Source organism: Lasiosphaeria miniovina (genome assembly GCF_030549165.1).
Source record: "Lasiosphaeria miniovina strain SMH2392-1A chromosome Unknown B0T26scaffold_2, whole genome shotgun sequence".
NCBI classification, from domain to species: domain Eukaryota; kingdom Fungi; phylum Ascomycota; class Sordariomycetes; order Sordariales; family Lasiosphaeriaceae; genus Lasiosphaeria; species Lasiosphaeria miniovina.
The window spans coordinates 1629749-1647089 of NW_026848221.1; the positions used below are offsets into that span (position 1 = coordinate 1629749).

A 17341-nucleotide genomic window follows, 5' to 3' on the forward strand; every position below is an offset into this window, starting at 1 on the left:
CCGCCACGCATGTCCTCATCTGGCCAGGTGCCCTACGCAGGGCTCGGAGGCGGGTTTGGCGGAGGGGAGGGGGGGTCTTCGCGAGATTTGCTCATGGTGTGCCCAGGTAAGGTCGTGAATCGTGTGGGGGGATGGTTCTCGTGATGAGAGGGCTTTGTGACACACGTTTCTCTTCAGCCTTGGGGAGCAGAGAAAGTAGATGTGAGAAATTGTGACTAGAATCGTGCTTGCTATGCTTGGTTAAGGAATAGAGAGGCCCTTGTGTCGTTGCCCGGGGCGGCTCCCGCGAGCTTTATACCCAAATCCCAGTTGCACAATGATAATCGGCGGCCGTCCATACGCGTTTGTGTTCCGGATATTGTTTCTGGGTCCGGATAGCCGTTCGGCATCATCCCATTTGGAAAGCCTGGTGGGCAAACAGGAGGGCTAGTAGCATGGGATGCCTTGTTTTGCTTTGCCTAGCTAAGTTTGAGGATATGACTCCAATCCGGGGACCCGATATGAAGGCGTGTGGTCGACGGCCCCAATCAAACACAGCTCCTTACCGGGTCTTCCCTTTCCCTTTCTTTTCTATTTCTCTTCCGTGACAAACATGCGGGACCGCTGGGAAATCCATTATCACAACCCATCGTCCCGAGCCTTTGAGTGGCCACAGTGCTGTCTCGACCGGGGTCTGTCAAGTAGGGCTGTCACCCCTGGTGTGTTTACCCTCTGCTGCCGAGCGGGCTCGAGCCCTGGCAGCGCGGGATGGGGGCGTGGGGGAACCGAAATGATGGGGAGGATGGCCCGCTGGGAGCCTGAGATAGCTTGACCGCTATGAGCTCAGCCAATCCGCTTCGCGAACGCGTCCACTCCCCCATACTTGTTACAGAGATCTGGGTGCGGGTAATCAATGTTGGTGCTGCCTTTTTCCTTCTTTTCTCTTTTGCGCGTTTGGGATATAACCTGGCTGCGTTGTGATGCGAATTCCTCAACGACACCTCATTCACGCCTGCCTCTTGTCTGTCTGCCGGTAATATTCTACAAAAATATGCCCAATCTCCAACCGTCCTTCTTTTCTTTCTTGGGACTCCAACCAAGACACCATGGCGAGCCCTTCCTTGCCGGCGAATGCGAATGGAAAGCCAAAAGTCGGTCTGACACAAACCGGAAGTCAAGGTGGCGTGGCGTGATTTTGCCGAGCAGGGCTCGATGGGCCTGGGAAAGGACTTTTGATGCGGTTCCTGAATTACTAAGGCTTCGTTTCAGCTGTCTTGTCTCTCTCCTTTCTTTTGGCAAACCGCCAACCTCCAATGAGATTTGCCAAAGCCTCTTTCCTTCTCACAGACCAACTGCGCTACTGCGAGAGCAGGTAATTAAGTGTGCCGTCATCCCTGGCACGACTATTCCCGCCCCGCGGCTGTCACCGCTCTAGATAAGTCGGATCGAGAAAGCCCTTGGCGGAGAGCAAGACCGGGGCTGAACGGAGGGGATATCCTTCTCTCCCCATGTGTGCGTGAGCCGATGGGTCGACGACACTTGAGACATGCTAATCGGCAGTAGACGGACGATGCCAGCGGCACCACTCTGTCTTTTTTTCGCCAAACAGACTACAGACAGCCCCTGAGCCGTGTCTGCCCCTTCCATCTCCTGGCCAGATTGGGAGCTTGAGGTGGCCATAGGTTGTCGGAACGTGTTAAGAAGACCGTATGATGCCGAATGATGGCGGAATGAGAGGGGAGATTGCGCTAGCTCTTGTCTCCATACATGCAAGTCAGTGACTTGAGACTACAGCTGCAGATACATCGGCCTCGGAAATGCAGGTGCTGTAGCAGCGAGGCGGCTGATGGCAAGTCGATGTGTTGGCCATGCTTCCCCTCAAGGAGAGGCTGGCACATTGGCGACATGATAGGTTACTGTGATCAAAATGTATTGGGGAGGTCTAGACACACCTCCACGCAAACGCAATAATTCCACTCGAGGGGCAGTCAAGTTGAGATGCGCGATTCCAAATGGTTGGCCGAAGACATGTATTACCTCCAGCTTGGACGCACTGTTTTCGGGCTCTATCTCTGTTTCTGGGCTTGGTCTGATCGGAGAAGGAGCTTCGTGGAAACTAAGACCTGGATGTCCTGGCATTTGCGGGACCCTTCCGTGTCACAGCCTTCGGGAGAGTTTCCCACGGCATCTGGAGCTGCAATGGTTCAGCCAGCCCAGTTGCACAATGCCGACCTGCCTTGGGTAACTCAGTTTTTGCTTCTGCCGACCTGTCGACAAACAGGCGCTTTCCGTGATGTTCGGTCAGATACTGGTTGCCAAAGGTGCCTAGGGTAGATATCAAGGCATGCTCAGCGGTAGTCTGTGAGCTCGCCAACCGGCATCTGTCTAGCCTTTGTTTGTTTCTGACTGCGGTGATATTTGGAACTGAAAGTGCTCAATTGGCTAGTACCTGGTTGGATTCGGGGCCGTCTCTCGTCCTAGTAAATGACTAGAATGAACAAGGTACACATAAAGCTCGTCTGGGCCCCGAGGTCTAGCGGGACCTGGAGACGGAAAACTCGTTGTTCCGGTGAAAGAGCTGAGAAGGACTGGAAGCAATTTCCTCGGTTGGAGTTCAAGTCGGCTCCTTCCCCTGTATAATGCCCAAGGTACCTACCTACCTAACTACTAGCACCGTCTGTTCCTTCCGCAACGGTAATCGTTCCGTACCTGCCACTAGGTAAGGCAAGTACTATGTACCGGGTATTTAGGTAGGCACGCTTCAAAGTTCCTGCGAACTTTCCACAATAACTTGGGATTTTCAATTTTGTTCGGACCCGTGGTAATCCTTCTCCTAAAATCCACTGAAAAACGGAGTCTGAAACTCATCCAGCCGTTGCCTTCTCTCAAGCCACTGCAAGCCCGATCCTGTCGACTCGACTTAGCCTCAAAAATTACAAGTTCACGATATTTCGTATACAGGACAGAGCCATTCAACTTCTCCCAACGACGGGAGCATTGCATCCTTGGCGTTCTCACGCCTTGCCGCAGTGGATCACGTGAAATGAAGCCTCCTGCAGCCGCCGAGTCCAGTCTGCCTTGAAGCTATACACTTGAAATGGGTAAGCGCCGTTGCGCAAGGCTGTAGGCTTCACGTAGAAGATAGGTATCCCTTCATTTCGACATTAATCTGTACACGCGTCATGGTGTTGAAGACGAGAGACGAGAGAGGATAAGAGGGGCTCTCACTCGGCTGTGACAGACTACCTGACTCAACTCTAACTAATTCAAGCAAGGTCCTCTCCCTAGGTCGACCTTCAATTATACGGCGGTGGTGTCGACTTTTTGTCCCTCAAGCCAGCCACTACTGCATAAGGTACCTACATACCGGCGGCTGCCCTTCAACAACTCGCAGCCACATCCCCGGGTTGAGAGTCGCCGATGCGTCTCTTAAATGTGGAAATGCTTCGGCTGGAGGAGTTTTCTTGGCATTGACCCGCCTCCCTGTGCCATATTGTCGCATACCTAGGGCAAGGATGACGACGAAGTGTCACACCGCGATGTCCTCGATAGGAAGCTAGGCCTGCCCGCAACCCGGCCCATCAAGCTGAGCAGGTGTTGTCAACAAGCCCAGGATGATGGATACCACCATGCCTAGATTGACACGTGCTGTATCGACAAGACCAACTCAGTCGAGCTTCAAGAGGCCATCAACTCCATGTTTCGCTGGCACCATGACGCACAAATCAGCTACGCCTATCTTGCAAACGTTCCCGCCGGCCATGACCCCGAGGACCCCGAGTCTGCCTTCTCCTCGAGCCGCTGTTTCACCCGCGGATAGACCCTACAGGAGCTCCTCGCCTCCCTAAATCTCCGTTTCTACGACTTGGACTGGAACTGCCTGGGCACGAAAGGAGACCTCTACGATGTCGTCGAAAAGATTACCGGCATACCCAGCATATCTGCTGGGGATCCCCGAGCTACATCAGGCAAGCGTGGCACAGCGAATGGCCTGGGCTGCCGAGCGGGTTACGAAGCGAAAAGAGGACATCGCTTACAGTCTCGTCGGCCTCTTCGGTGTGAACATGCCCATGATATACGGCGAAGGTGACAAGGCCTTTCGTAGGCTCCAGGACCAAATCATGAATGAGACTGGCGATCATTCTATCCTGGCATGGGGGTCTCAACCTCGGAAAACAAAACTTCAAAGCCTCGTCAGTCACAGCAATTCCCGGCAGATTTCTAGCATCCGCTCCGTCGGATTTTGTCAACTGTGGCGGAATTACTTCGCCAGAGCAACTTTCGGGCCACTTGTTCGACGTACGTGGGGGATCTCTTCGAATTCGACTCTTGTTCCACACGAGGTCTTCCGGAGAGGCACTGGGCTTGCTCAAGTGCGGCCCTGAACACATATCGGACAATGTGGTCGGGATACCCCTTGCCCTCATGTCCGGAGAGCAGTCTGTTGAGTATATGCGACTGAAAGGTCGCCGCGCTCAGCTTATTCTGATATCTGGCTTCGAAACCTCTTCCAATTCTACCCAGATATGGACTGCGATCGCCAGTTCGCAGCCCAACGTCAGCCCTACTAATTGCAAATACAGAAATCTGCCTCCGGTCTAGAGTTGACTGATGTCGAGCCGAAAGCTCGCTGGCACAAAGAAAGGGCCCTGATCGAGGCTGCGATAAACGATCCAGAGAGTGACCACAGCATATGAAGAGTCTTCACTCGCTTTCGCGATGAAAAACTCGAATCATACGACTTTGTTGCGATTATTGAGATTGAAGAGCGCCGCTCAGGCCTGCAGACCCAATGCCACATCATGAAAGCAACTAAAAAGACTTCCTTGCAAGAGATTGCTCAAAAGTTCGGCGAAATGAGATCAGAATCTCTTAGAAAAACAAAGCGCCAGCAATGTTTCACTCGAGCCGGTGGGAGGCCAGCGGATGTTTATTATCAAAACCATTGTAATGTCTACTCCACCTGGAGTTACCGTCAATGCCACTTCCGAGATGAAGAGCGCTTCCGTGCTGGGTGTGTTTGACTGCCTCCGAGACGCAGAGGAAGAGCAAGTCAGGGAAGAGAATTTATTAAGTCAAGAACTTCAAGATAAAAGAGCAAGTCTGTCTGCGTTGAAAGCCGAACTGGATGTCGTCCAAGCCGATTTAAAGCTGCTTCAAGAGAGAGGTTACTAGCAAGGGGGCTAGAAAACGGTACTCGAGAAACCCAAGAACTTCGCTTCAAACATGGGCGTGCTAAGCAGCAACGAGAGAGTGTGTCGGCACAATTACTCGATACGCAGCGGCGCTTAGAGGATCTTCGAAGTGGAAACCGTCTGGATGCCAATGACAGTGGCGATTTAAGTGAGGAAATTCGTGCATTGTGCTTTGCCGTCGAAAATGGACAGGAAACCCTCTTACGAATTCTCCTCGATAAGGGCGCCGATATTGAAGCAAGAAACAATTTAGGCCAAACCCAACTCTACGTAGCTACCTCAACGGGGGATGACGCTGTTGTAAGGCTTCTACTTGACGAGGGCGCCGATACAGAAGCAAGAAACAATTTAGGCCAAACCCAACTCTACATAGCTACCTCAACGGGGGATGACGCTGTTGTAAGGCTTCTACTTGACGAGGGCGCCGATATCGAGGCAAAGGATACCGGAGGCTGCACTCCGCTCTTGCGGTCTGCCAGTAAGAGGCAAGAGACTATCGTGCGATTACTTCTTGATAGGGGTGCTTCTATCATGGCGAAAGATAACCACGACAACACACCCTTGCACCTAGCCGCCAATTATGGACACGAATCAACCGTAAGGCTACTCATTGATGAAGATGCCAACATCCGGGCCATAGAAATCCGCGGTTTTTCGGCGCTTCATGCTGCTGCCAAAGGAGGGGGTACAGATATTGCGCGACTTCTCATCGAAAAGGGCGCCGATGTCAACGCAAGGTCCTATGCCGGTTATGCACCTTTATATCTCGCTGCAAGTGAAGGATACGAGCCTATGGTACGGCTGCTCCTTGATTCGGGTGCGGATTTTTCGGCGCAAGCTAAAAGTGGGCGCATGCCGCTAGATGTCGCCTGGGAACACGAATCTGTCAAACAGCTACTCGTCGAGGCGGGCGCTCAAAGAGGTGCCGACAACCCAACCCTGACGAGAAAGAGGTTGTTATCATAGTCCTAACGGCCAGGGGCACGGACCAAATGGCTTCGCACCAGGCCAAAATGGCTATTTGCAAGGCCCAGGCGGAATTGTGTACGCAACTCAGGCCTACGAGGGAAAAGATGTCGTTCCAATGTCGCCTTCTGGTAGTGGCTACTACGAGTATGATTCCATGTCACGGGGCAAGGCGGCCGGGTCGGGTCAGCGTGAAAGCCCTCGGGGCCACCGGCACAAGAAGGGCGTTTTGAAGTTTTTCCAACGGCGGGCTGGAAGGTAGTGTCCATGTGTTTTTATATCCAGATTTTATATGGTTTTTACTTTAAACATATTCATATACCCCTAGTCGAATTCTACAGTCTAAAACAATTGTGATAAAATTAGTTGTTTTTTTGAAGTTCGAAGGCCGAAGGAAAACACCTGTTAAGGCCTTTTCTAGCTGGTGTATATCTGATAATCTTTCCCTTCTTCTTAAGTACCACGTCAACAAACGTTCAAGGATTGGAGCGTAGACACTCCATGCTTTGCAGAGCTTTGCTTCTTGACAACCTAAGCAATGGTTCTTGTTATCATTACTCCGATCAATAATTATCGGCCACAGTGAACGTGCCGGGTATCAAGTCTGTGTAGCCACAGTTACCCCGAGTGCTGCTGGGTGACAAAGATATCCATTTTGTCCGCTGGGGTAGCGGCAAGGTATGACAGCGGATCCATGGAGGTGGAAAAAAACCCTTTAATAATAGAGACAAAGCATAGTTCCACCCTGATCCAGAATAATTTCATCAACAAAAACATGCTTGCTCAGACTTGCCGAGGTTCGTCTGCTTCAGTTTAATCTCAGCTCTGTAATTGCCGAGGTTCTCTCTCTCTCCTTACACACACACACACACACACACACACACACACACACACACACACACACTGACTCTCACTTACTCACTGGCTTCTACTCATTCACTCTAGTTCTCTCTCAAATCTATACGGAACGTGGGTAAGGCCCAGGCAACAAACATGGCCGAGTGAAATGAAGATGAAGTCAAAGATTGTGAGAAAGTGCGAGGGTAGGTGAGAGTTACGATTCAGGTTAAGTGAGTGAGTAGGTATGTTGGTGTGGGTGTGTAAGTATATGAGCGTGTGTTTGAGTCAGTAAGCGTAAGTCAGTGTGAGTGGGAAGTACGAGATAGGGAGAGGTTGAAACCAGGATGAACAATAAACGAGTCTGCTATTCATTACCAACCCAATCCAACTCAACCTAATTTAGTGGATAGATAGAAGGTAATTACATACCTACGAAAAGAAAACTAAGCAATTCTAAAAGAAAAATGATAAGCCAAAAGCCAAAGGGAAAAGAAGAAAAAAAAACAACCTCGCTGGTATCGAAGAATGGGAAGTAGAAGAAGAAACCCCCACGCCCAACCCCAACCCCAACCCCAGTTCAAGATTGTCGCTGTGAAGAATGAAACACCCACCACTCCGCTCCACACATCACATCAGCCCCCTGCCCCTTTCTTTCCATCCCTTCCACTTTCCTTCCTTTCGCCACAAAAAAACAACTTTCTCGTATATCGACAACGCAGAATTATTCATGGCTTCTTCTTTCTTCCTTACACTGTTTAAGTTTAAAGAGGCTAGCTGCTGTCGAGCAGGCCATACACATCGCATCGCCAGCCCTGCGTAACCCCCCGCCACCGACTTGTTCACTACTGTACCTGGCTGACAATCTCGCTGGCGCGCGACAGGGACTCGACCATCTGCTGGCACTCCTTCCTCCGGCGCGTGGTGTAGTCGCTCTCCTTGAGGAGGTCGTCGAGCTCGCTCTGGCGGTACATGTTTTCCAACAACTCCTTCTGCATCTCGTCCTTTGTGAGTCTGGCAGGCAGAAAAGAAATTGTTAGCAGTTATTTCCTGGAAGTGGGCGCATGGGTAAAACGTACTGGACAAGGGTTAGCATAATAGCCTTCGGGACCATGTCGATCATGGTCCGTTTGACAATGTTGTAGTATGAGTTGATAAGAAGCTCTGGACGATAAAGTTAGACCTGCACGCTCATCTCCCGGGATCAGCCGCGTTAGGAAACTCACTAATGACTTCGACCTCAATGTTCTCGCGCTCTGACAGCGTGCCCGAGGCTTTGAGAGTCGGCGGTGGGGGCTCCATAGCGGCGGCCTTCTTCTTGTTCTTGGCCGCGAAAAAGCTGCCAAAGAAGCCGCCATTGCCCTCGCCGTCACCGCTATTCACCAGCGTGGGACTCGCCGCCCGCACAGGCGTAGCGCTAGCTGGCAGGGGTTTCCCGGTCTTAGGGTCGACCTGGACTGGCTTCACAGGGTTGTGCTTCTCGTTGACTATCGCCATGGCCTGCAGAGAGCGTTAGATAAGATCATCAGAGTTAGTTTCAAGACTACTTACGCGGTGACCGTTCAAAAAGTCTGGATGTCCGGTGTTGATGTAACATGACTCCATGGAGACGAGGTCCCGCACTAGCTTGTTTGTCGGCTCCATCGCCTTCTTGAAGAATGAAATGACGACTGCGTGTATCTTTTCCTTTAGTGAGGGATAGCGCCGGTAGAGCTGCTTGCCGAGGAGCTGGGTGAGGATGCGAACCAGCTCGTCATATACTAGAGATGCGCACTTCAAGCTGGGCTCTTCTAGCCGCTTGATCTGCTGCTTGACGATAAGCTCGAAGGCGGTTGTGCCAACAAAGAGAGCCGGAGATGAGCCAGACGAATTGTAGAGAATAGTGCGGATATCGACATCCTTGACCTGGTCGAACGGGTCTACCGCCTTGACACCGTTCGCATACAACTCGTGGAAGACGAAACTGATTCTGGCGCCTCCGGACAGCTCCGTGCTGGAGAGTTCGGTGTTGTTGCCGTCCAAAACAGTGCGCCATTCGTTGGTGAACTCGGTGATGATGTTGAGGACGATGTTGGCGCTGTTGCCGAGCATCGAGGGACCTAGAGACTCTAGTTCCTGGCTGTACTTTTGCAGCGAACTGGAAATACGGGCCTTGATGTCTGGCAGGGTCTGCTTAATGTGCATCATAAGGATGAGGTTGAGCTTCCGGGCCAGATATGGGGTGCCGCAGTACGAGCTCTTGTTCCGGTACGCCTTGTGGTTGTCGAAGAAGTTCTTCTCAGCTTCGAGAGCCAGGTTGATGGTCTTCTTGTTGTCGATATCTCTCTGGCCGCGGTTCACCACAGGCACGTATCCCAGGCGGAGGGGGATGATGCGCCCCGCCAGAATGTCGACAACATCGGTGCCGTCGTCCATCAGATCCACCTTAGTGAGCACACCGATAGTCCGCTGGCCCTCGGGATCCACCTCTCTCGCTAGCTTGAGACCGTCCGAGTTGGCCAGATCAACGTTGGCCGCCGTGACGGCCAGGATGATGGCATTGGATTTTTGGATGTACTTGACGATCATGTCACGAATCTGCCTCTCAATATCGCGGGGCTGGTCGCCGACGGGTACTCGTGTCAAGCCGGGGAGATCGACGAGGGTGAGGTTGAGCACGTTGGGCGAATAGATGCGCAAGTTGATGGGGGCGGGCGAGATGCCGGCATTCCTGCCGACCTTTGCTTCAGTCTCCCGACTGATCTCGTCTCGGATCTTGTTAAAGTCGAAGAACTTCTGGCCGGGGATATGCAAGAACTCGCCCCACTCGTCCATGTTCGCCGCCTTGTCGGTGCTGTTGGCAAGCTCCTTCTCGAGGCCATTTGACTGGGACCCGGCGGTCCGGTTGATGAGCTGGAGCACGAGCGGCCGACGGGTCACGATACCGGACCCGCGGGGTAGACTACACAGGACAGCATATGTTAACTCTGCGACCATGGCTGTCGCCTGGGGGAAGACAAGCGTTGGAGGGGTTAAGGAGGAAAGACGACCGGGCTTACAAGTCGCGCCCGACAATATTTTCTAGTACGGAACTCTTTCCACTCGACTGGCTGCCGACGACGACTATTTGCGGCAGATCGATGGGGTTGTTGACGCCGACGGTCGTGAAGACATCCTGCAGTTTGTTGACGAGCCTGGAGGCCACATGTCAGTCAGTGCCCAACCGACAGAAAATGCCAAGATTACTCTGCGCACACGGCCAACAGAACGGCGGCGGGCGAGAGCTGGGGGAGAGGAGCGTACTTGATGAGGCCGGGATCTGAGATGCCCCCGGGGGTGCTGAGAGACGGCTGTTCCGCCGTCATGGTTGCAAACTGTCGGAGAAGCGACGGTGGTGGTTTGTTGCGGCGGTGGAGATGTTTTTGGGGGAAACGAGGGTTGGACTACGTTGGTGTCACCTGCAACTGCTGCTAAGTTACTGAGCTGCTCAGCCTGTGCTTGTTGTGCCTTGCGCGGATTGCTAAACGGTGAGAGATGCAAGTGTGTTGGAAGCCGCCGTGGGTTTTGCGCTTCCAGTCTGCGATTAATTTTCAGCTGGCGCGTGTTTGTACCGGGCTCGTCGTGTCTGTTGAGATTGGATGCGAAGGCGGGATGGATCCTCGACTTAGGTTGCCGGCCTAGCGAGTCTGGAAGGACTTACGTAGCGTGCGTCGTCGCAAGGGGTGTCTGTGCGTCAGCTTTAACCAACCTTGTCAAACCTAGCGGCCAGGCCAGCCTTGCCGGCCCTGTTTCCACGTGATCCACAGCTGGTGGCGGCTCGCCTGGGCAGCCTTGACTGAAATGACTAACGTTTTGGAGCTCCGCTGCCCTCTTTAACCGCTGAAACAATGAGGGCCTGCTGTTATTTCGACAAACATATCCGTATTCGTCTGACTAAACACACCCAACGAGTAGTCTCTTCGCTGAAAGCAAGTTCAAGTATGCTAGCATGTGCGTGCCTACATCTCAGTCAACCCGTTCGTAATTTTAATCAATTACAATATCCATCCGTTCAGTGATGAAGCTGCCTGCTCTGGTCTGTCACCCTTTATCTGGGACCTGGAAGCCCACGTACGTGGGTCCCTTGGTCGTCAGCTGAGGCGTTCTGTCCACGCGGCACAGCGTGGCTCATCAACACCAAAAACTCCCCAGACAGGTAATAAGAACCTTAATTTTCGTATTCTGCGTGGAATAGGGATTGCTCTATCTATTTCGTTTCCTTTCAATACAATCCACCCAACTTTTTATTCACATGAAAAAAAGAAGAAAATACAAGAAAAAAAGATTCGAGACTTCATGTTCAAAAATATTTTACGCTGTCATTGAGGGTGGTGAGTCTGTAGGTAAGCTCCTCTAGAACCTGGTTCCTACGCTGTCCTCCCCTTTCCTCCTCTTTCTAATAAAGATAAACCTGTTCCTTGTCGTTAATGTACAAAGCCCCCTCAACCCGCCCCGTAAACCATTCTGGTGTAACGGCTAGATATCAGGGAAGTTGGAAGCCTGCGGCAACGGAAAATCTCTAGCCATCATTGAGAAGTATAACATGACGCCCCGAGCCATCCTTCCATCTTGGTAGTTGTAGTTCGTCTCTGGCTTCCCCCGCTCGTCAAAAAGGCGAGCACTAGAGCCGCTGGCTAGCGCTAGAACGCCTGACAACGTCTTAGCACCTAGTAAAGGAAACAAATAAAATGCAAGTGGCTACCGACCCAGTGTGTCGGAGAAAACAATACTCCAAACAAAGCCTGCCCCTACCCCTAGTCCTTATCTCCAAATTCGCCGTCCCATGCTATGCAGTGTATTCCAATGAACGAGTCATCGAACCGAACCGCGCCTCATACGCCGCGCCCTTAGATCTCAGCGTGCTGCTCCCCAGACACGGGGTACCCGTTAGGGCTTCGGCCCGAGACTATGGGGTGCAACGACCTGTAGGGGTATTCCAAGACTCGCTCCTTGTTTGACCATCTAAATGCTTGTTAGCAGCCCGAGCCAGGAGAGATAGATAATCGACAGGGACTTGCATCTTGATCTTGCCGTCATCTCCGCAGGACGCTACCATGCACGGGTCCGCTGGGTTCCAGGACACGGCGTTGCACCTGGGGTCATGTGCGGCTACTCTCTCGACCTGAATTCCAGTGGATTTGTGCCATATACACATCGAGCCGTCTAGGGTTAGAGGTCAGCGCGAGGTCCCAGAAAATAATGGGGATGGGCGGGTGGGAGGCCAACTAGAGATGGCATGACCCAAGACGTAACTACTTACCTTCGCTCCCGCTCACTACGAAGCTCTCATTGGCGCCACCAAATGTACTCCGGATGGTATAGCCACCACCAGAATGACCGTGGTACTTTTGCACAACATCTCGAGAAGCAATGTCGATCAGCTGGGCCTCGCCGTCTACCTTGTTGACAAGCAAAAACCTCGAGTCTTCGCTTATGCTGAGCGACGTGGCCCTTGATTTGAGCTCAACTTCGTACAGGTATTCGCGGGTAACGAAGTCGTAGACATGGATCCGCTGTTGCTCATCCATAGCAATCAGCCAGCGGCCGTCAGAGGAAAGCGACAAGTCTTCCGTCCTATGCTTTCTAGTCAAGACGAAGAGTCGCTCGCCGTTCAGATTCCACTGGCAGATAGACTTTGTCTTATCGAACGACCCAGTGACAAAGGACTGGCCGTTAGGAGTCCAAACACAACTGCTGACAGGTTCGTCAAAGCGGTCGAGGACTCTCACGCAGTCCCCTGTCTGTGAATTGTTCAGCCATGCTCTACCCGTGATACCTATGGGGCGGGACTACCCACCTCGGTGTTCCAGATTTTGGCGTAGTGATCTTTGCCACACGTGATCAAAGTCGTGTCATCTGGACTCCAAGCGATATTGCACACATCGCTACCCTCGTGGGCAATTATCCTGTGCAAGACTTCGAATGACGGGACAGCATAGATATAGACGTTTTGATCCATTCCGCAGCTTGCCAAACGGCTGCCGTTGTTTGAGAAACGAACCTGCCATACCTCTTGCTGGTCTTGGTTACCTAACTCCACGAGGACCTCGGATGGGAATCTCGTTCTGTCGCACAAATGGTCCGAGTAAAGCGAGGGCGGCTCAGAGCTCGTATGGTAGAGACAGTTGCTAATCTGGCTCTGCTTGACCTGCTCTAAAAGCACAGCCAGTCGATGTTCAGGGAGCATTACCGAGGGAGATATACATCCTTTACAATAGTTAGTTATGCGATTCTCTACAAGGGGGGTCATGGACCACGAACGTGAGAGCTCGGACAACAATATCTGTCGGGACCGGCCCTGCGCACCGTCCCACGCAGCCTTTTGTTTGAGGTGCTCGACAGACGGGCACATCAGAAGCCCAGCGAGTAGGTTAAGCTTCTGGTGCTGCCCCGAGCATAGCGGCGTTAGCTCGCTCCGTAATACTGCCAGGGCCTGATGGTTGTCTCGCTTCTCTAGTAGTTCCAGAAACTTTTGCTGTCTTAGCCAAAGTCTCATTGTGTCTCGGTCTGCTCCCGGGGCTAGCACCAGTCCGTCTCCCGGGTGTTGGCGGTCCCCAGCCACGACGTTACTGGAGAGGAGGGCCTCAGCTTCAGACCAAGAACCATCTAGCACGGCATTGCGGAAAGCAGCCACTGTGTGGTTTTCGAGCTCATAGCCACTGGACCGCGTGACGCTCTCCGCTGCATCGTGGTAGCCCATATCAGCTAGGGCCTGGATCAGGATGCGAGTGACCTCCTCGGGGGCGTGGCCGAAGTAGTTGCGGGGCGGCCCCTCGACGGGCCCCTTTCCATTGCGTGCCGATCCATTAGTCGACTCGGACGACATCTTTAATGTCCTACTATTGCTAGAAGATGTCGTCAGAAGCTCGTCGGCGGCCCGTGATCCATTAGACACCCGCATGGTTCCATTAGATGACCCTTGGCCGTCGCCTTCTGGGCCCGGCATGCTTCCTAGACGTCTCCGCTTAGGTTGGAAACGGGCAATGGAGATACTGGACGCAGAAGAAGCCGGACCGGCCTCTGCTTCTTCCTCTTCGGCCTGTTCAGGCTCGGTCCGCTGTCGTCTTCCGAGAACCTGAGAGGGTCTGCCCGAGCCAGCGCGCGAGGAACCACGTATTGCGGGCCCCTGGAGGGTCTGTGGTGTCTGTTGCGGATCGGGAGCGGGCTGAAGGAGGGAGGCTGTATTTTGAACCAAGGGGATGGCGTCTGAAGAGGACGTAGAGGGCAGAGGGGTGGATGGGGTATATGTGGGAACGTGGTTGGGAGTTTGGTCTGCCACGGCGATCGACTGTTGGCCGCGGGGCCCGTAGCCGTTGTCGCGGACGTTATGGTAGTAGAGGTTGGGGGCTCCCAGGGCGGGGACGGGAGAACGAGGCGTCGGGTCGGCGGTGTCGGGAGGGGTGCGGAGCGATGAGCGTGGTAGCTTTGTCGCTCAGACAAGAGCTAGCCGTGGGCATGAGCACTGAGCTGACGAGCTTGCTGACCGGTCAGGGCGGCGCCGTCATACGCAGGCGAACGGTGGTCGCTTTGCGAGCGAGAAGGTCGAGTTCGAGCTTGAGCGAAGACCGAGCGTGCACTAGCGAGTACTTAGCTTGTCCAAAGCTTTGAGACAGCGAGATGCAACGAGGCCGGTATTCCGCAAGGTAATGAATGGTAGTCGGGTTTTGGAGACGACGAGAGCTTCGGAGTGGCCTGCGACAGCGGTCGGTGGTAGTTTATTTGATTACGGATGTCTCGTAAGTCATGCGGACCTTTTTGCATTTGGGACGTTTACGTTTCGTCGGACGGATGAAGTCGGGTCGGGCAGGATGGAAGGTGGAAGCGGAACGTCAACAGATAGCAATCGACGGATAAGACCCGACCGGACCTAGGCAACTCGAACAGCACTGACGCCAGCTGAGGCGGGAACCTTAGACGCGCCAAGCCCACTATCCACACTGTAAAGTGTAAACTCCCTTACCTAACTTGCCTCAAATAGGTGTGGGCAGCTGCAGGCCCACGCCGGACTTGTCTGACCTAAGGCAGCCCCGCCACAGCGTGTGTGTCTGATTGGCTTTCTCTGGCATGCTGGGCTCCAGCGCTGGCCTGCTGTGGCAGGTGCGATTGATGTGAGGGGCTTGAGGGGACCGTCCAGCGGCCTGAGACCAGGTCACTCCCAGATGTCGGTCCCTCACTGGGAAAGTTACCAACACTGCTACTAGGCGAACTTTGTTTCTCAACGGCCCAACCCAACCGAGCCTTTGCTGGCAGCGTCGCCGTCGGTGCCGAAGGTTCAAGCCATTTTAACCTAATGGATCCTTGCTGAGCCGAACGATGACAAACTGCTCTTTTGTCTTCGTTGTGTACATACAGTACTGTACTTGCCTCGCCTTTTCCGTACTTCGCAATCACCCCTCAGCTCATGACAGCTGACTGTGAGGCGGGATAGGCCTAGGCATCGACTGCACTTTTTGACGACGGGATGGGAGCTTGTCAATTCGTCTTTTCTCGCCGGCGAGCATAAAATGACACCTCAAATCTCACCTTTCTCCGTCTCGTCTTGCAGTTGACAAGACGTTCGCTTAGGCGCATGAGCCCACTCTCTCTACCTCTCGTTCTACTTGCGTGTCTCCAGTTGTCCTCAATTAAGCCAAGTATTTTATCTCATTTCATCAGGTCACTTGAGTGCCGTGATGGCTATGGGTCTACGCCATTCTTTCACACAGGATTCTTGGCAGGTGTTGTCGCTTGCATCTTCTGTGCTTCATGTCACAGTGCATTATTCGTTAAACAAAGTAAGTACAAAGTGTGAGTGATGTCAGTTGTAGTCAAATGCAACTAATGGTTTTAAGTATCAGGACTGCAGCAACTGTCAAAGCATTCCTTTATACCTAGTATGAAACTCACAAACCGCCACGGGCAAGAAAAATGGAAAAACATGAAGAAAAGAACATGAAGAAAAAGAACCTTGAGCATTAGCTTCGTCTCGACAACATCAGGGCGCTGTGGATGGCAAACAGCGCCCCGCCATAGCTGCAGTTGGCCAAGAGAGCTACGGCGACAGCGCCATCCTTGCCATGCTGCTCCAGGCCCTTGAGATGCTCGTCTACGGACTCGTCCAGCCAGCCGTTCCCGACAAAGTCAGCTCGGAACGTGACGTCCTGCACGGCCTCCTCCTGTGATGTAAACACACCACCAGCAACACTTCCCCATGCTCTCTAGATAGCCAGCAGCGTCCATCAAACTTACAGCTCAGACAAAAACAGGGGCTGGGCGACTCCATGTCGATATATGTCTAGGAGCTGGCTCTAGTGTTGACAGAATGCTCCACGAGCCGGACATGGCGTCCTTAGTGTGGCTGAGGTAGTAGATGGAGTCAGCTTGTTGTGACTACTGTCACTGGAGTTCTTGTTATTGTTTTAAGTACGACGGGGAGAGCTATGGCTGCCCATAGTCCCGGACTGAGTGTCGCCGCTATCAGCTTTGATCTCTGTACAGTTGTCAAGAAGCGTATAGCTATCCACTCGGTGACAAGTATGGTGTCTCTATCGACGGCATCAACCACATTGATCTCGTTCCGTTCGACCGCGGCCCCGTTGCTCTGCACGTCGGTGCCCGCCGTCTCGGTGTGCTTAGCGCCGGCGCCAACGTTGGGCGTCGTGACTGTATGCCGACAGAGCGCTTGAGTCCCTCCCTTCACCTCTGTTCTTAGCTGTGGTAGTGTCTGTCTCATCTTGGTCCACTGCAGAGTCTTTGGAGTCTTTCGTTGGCCGGGGTCCAGTGTCACTTTGCGTGCTTCTTCCCAGCTGTCAAGTGGGATGCTTCAGTCGCGGCGGACCCTCCTGGGACGGACTCGATCGGCGACCCGGAGCCGGTATCGGAGGAACCTGCTTCTGTCTCACCCCCTGACTCAGACTCGCCAGCTCGATGGTTTGACGAGGCCAAGACTGCCTCTTTGTGCTAGACCTAACCAGCTTACGAAGGCCAGCCTACCCAAGTTTTCTTGGGTTAGGGGCGCCGCAACTCGTGATGCTGCCGCACTCGGCCTACTCCTAGATCAGTATGGCAGGTCATTGGGGAGGGGCGACACCGAGATTGGCGGCCTCAGGTGAGGGTGTTAGATTATTTGACAAAACGGGGAGGGCAGTGACTCCCTGGGTGTCTAATTATAAAGACAATGGGACGAGACGTGTTTAGCCGCTGGCGGATTCAAAAATATTCAAAATCCCGAGTCTTAAGACCTTCACCGCAAAGCAACACTCTCGAGATTAGGTTGGCTTTAAAAGTCAGGGCCGTCAGGGTCGTTGCCTCGTCGGTTATTCATACACTAGACGCCCACTATGATGGCAACGTGGCGTATAGGTGCA

The 17341-nt window shown here is 53.1% G+C and overlaps 6 protein-coding genes across 6 annotated transcripts; 3 read left to right on the forward strand and 3 right to left on the reverse strand.

The window, feature by feature from the left end:
* The first annotated feature begins 642 nt into the window (after positions 1 to 642).
* On the forward strand, positions 643 to 1814 carry B0T26DRAFT_122195 (uncharacterized protein). The gene is made up of 2 exons (XM_060433328.1): positions 643 to 1351; positions 1543 to 1814. Exons 1-2 carry the CDS (start codon positions 893 to 895, stop codon positions 1648 to 1650), a joined length of 567 nt encoding a protein of 188 aa, XP_060300049.1. The 5' UTR covers positions 643 to 892; the 3' UTR covers positions 1651 to 1814.
* Positions 1815 to 3884: 2070 nt separating this feature from the next.
* Positions 3885 to 4676, forward strand: B0T26DRAFT_671889 (uncharacterized protein; the record flags this gene model as incomplete). The annotated part of the gene is made up of 3 exons (XM_060439389.1): positions 3885 to 4080; positions 4184 to 4278; positions 4563 to 4676. The coding sequence occupies 3 exons, from the start codon at positions 3885 to 3887 to the stop codon at positions 4674 to 4676; spliced, it is 405 nt and encodes a 134-aa protein (XP_060300050.1).
* Positions 4677 to 5333: 657 nt separating this feature from the next.
* Positions 5334 to 5837, forward strand: B0T26DRAFT_623475 (ankyrin repeat-containing domain protein; the record flags this gene model as incomplete). The annotated part of the gene is made up of 1 exon (XM_060436118.1): positions 5334 to 5837. A coding segment is annotated over one exon (504 nt), but the record flags the coding sequence as incomplete, so codon positions are not given.
* A 1985-nt stretch (positions 5838 to 7822) lies between these two features.
* On the reverse strand, positions 7823 to 10321 carry B0T26DRAFT_637640 (Dynamin central region-domain-containing protein; the record flags this gene model as incomplete). Its single annotated transcript, XM_060436945.1, has 6 exons — positions 7823 to 7991; positions 8057 to 8141; positions 8204 to 8477; positions 8529 to 9918; positions 10016 to 10150; positions 10260 to 10321. The coding sequence occupies 6 exons, from the start codon at positions 10319 to 10321 to the stop codon at positions 7823 to 7825; spliced, it is 2115 nt and encodes a 704-aa protein (XP_060300052.1).
* A 1580-nt stretch (positions 10322 to 11901) lies between these two features.
* On the reverse strand, positions 11902 to 13941 carry B0T26DRAFT_636705 (WD40-repeat-containing domain protein; the record flags this gene model as incomplete). The annotated part of the gene is made up of 4 exons (XM_060436856.1): positions 11902 to 12158; positions 12256 to 12736; positions 12793 to 13202; positions 13257 to 13941. The coding sequence occupies 4 exons, from the start codon at positions 13939 to 13941 to the stop codon at positions 11902 to 11904; spliced, it is 1833 nt and encodes a 610-aa protein (XP_060300053.1).
* Positions 13942 to 15949: 2008 nt separating this feature from the next.
* On the reverse strand, positions 15950 to 16707 carry B0T26DRAFT_747549 (uncharacterized protein; the record flags this gene model as incomplete). Its single annotated transcript, XM_060444856.1, has 2 exons — positions 15950 to 16150; positions 16471 to 16707. The coding sequence occupies 2 exons, from the start codon at positions 16705 to 16707 to the stop codon at positions 15950 to 15952; spliced, it is 438 nt and encodes a 145-aa protein (XP_060300054.1).
* Positions 16708 to 17341: the final 634 nt, after the last annotated feature.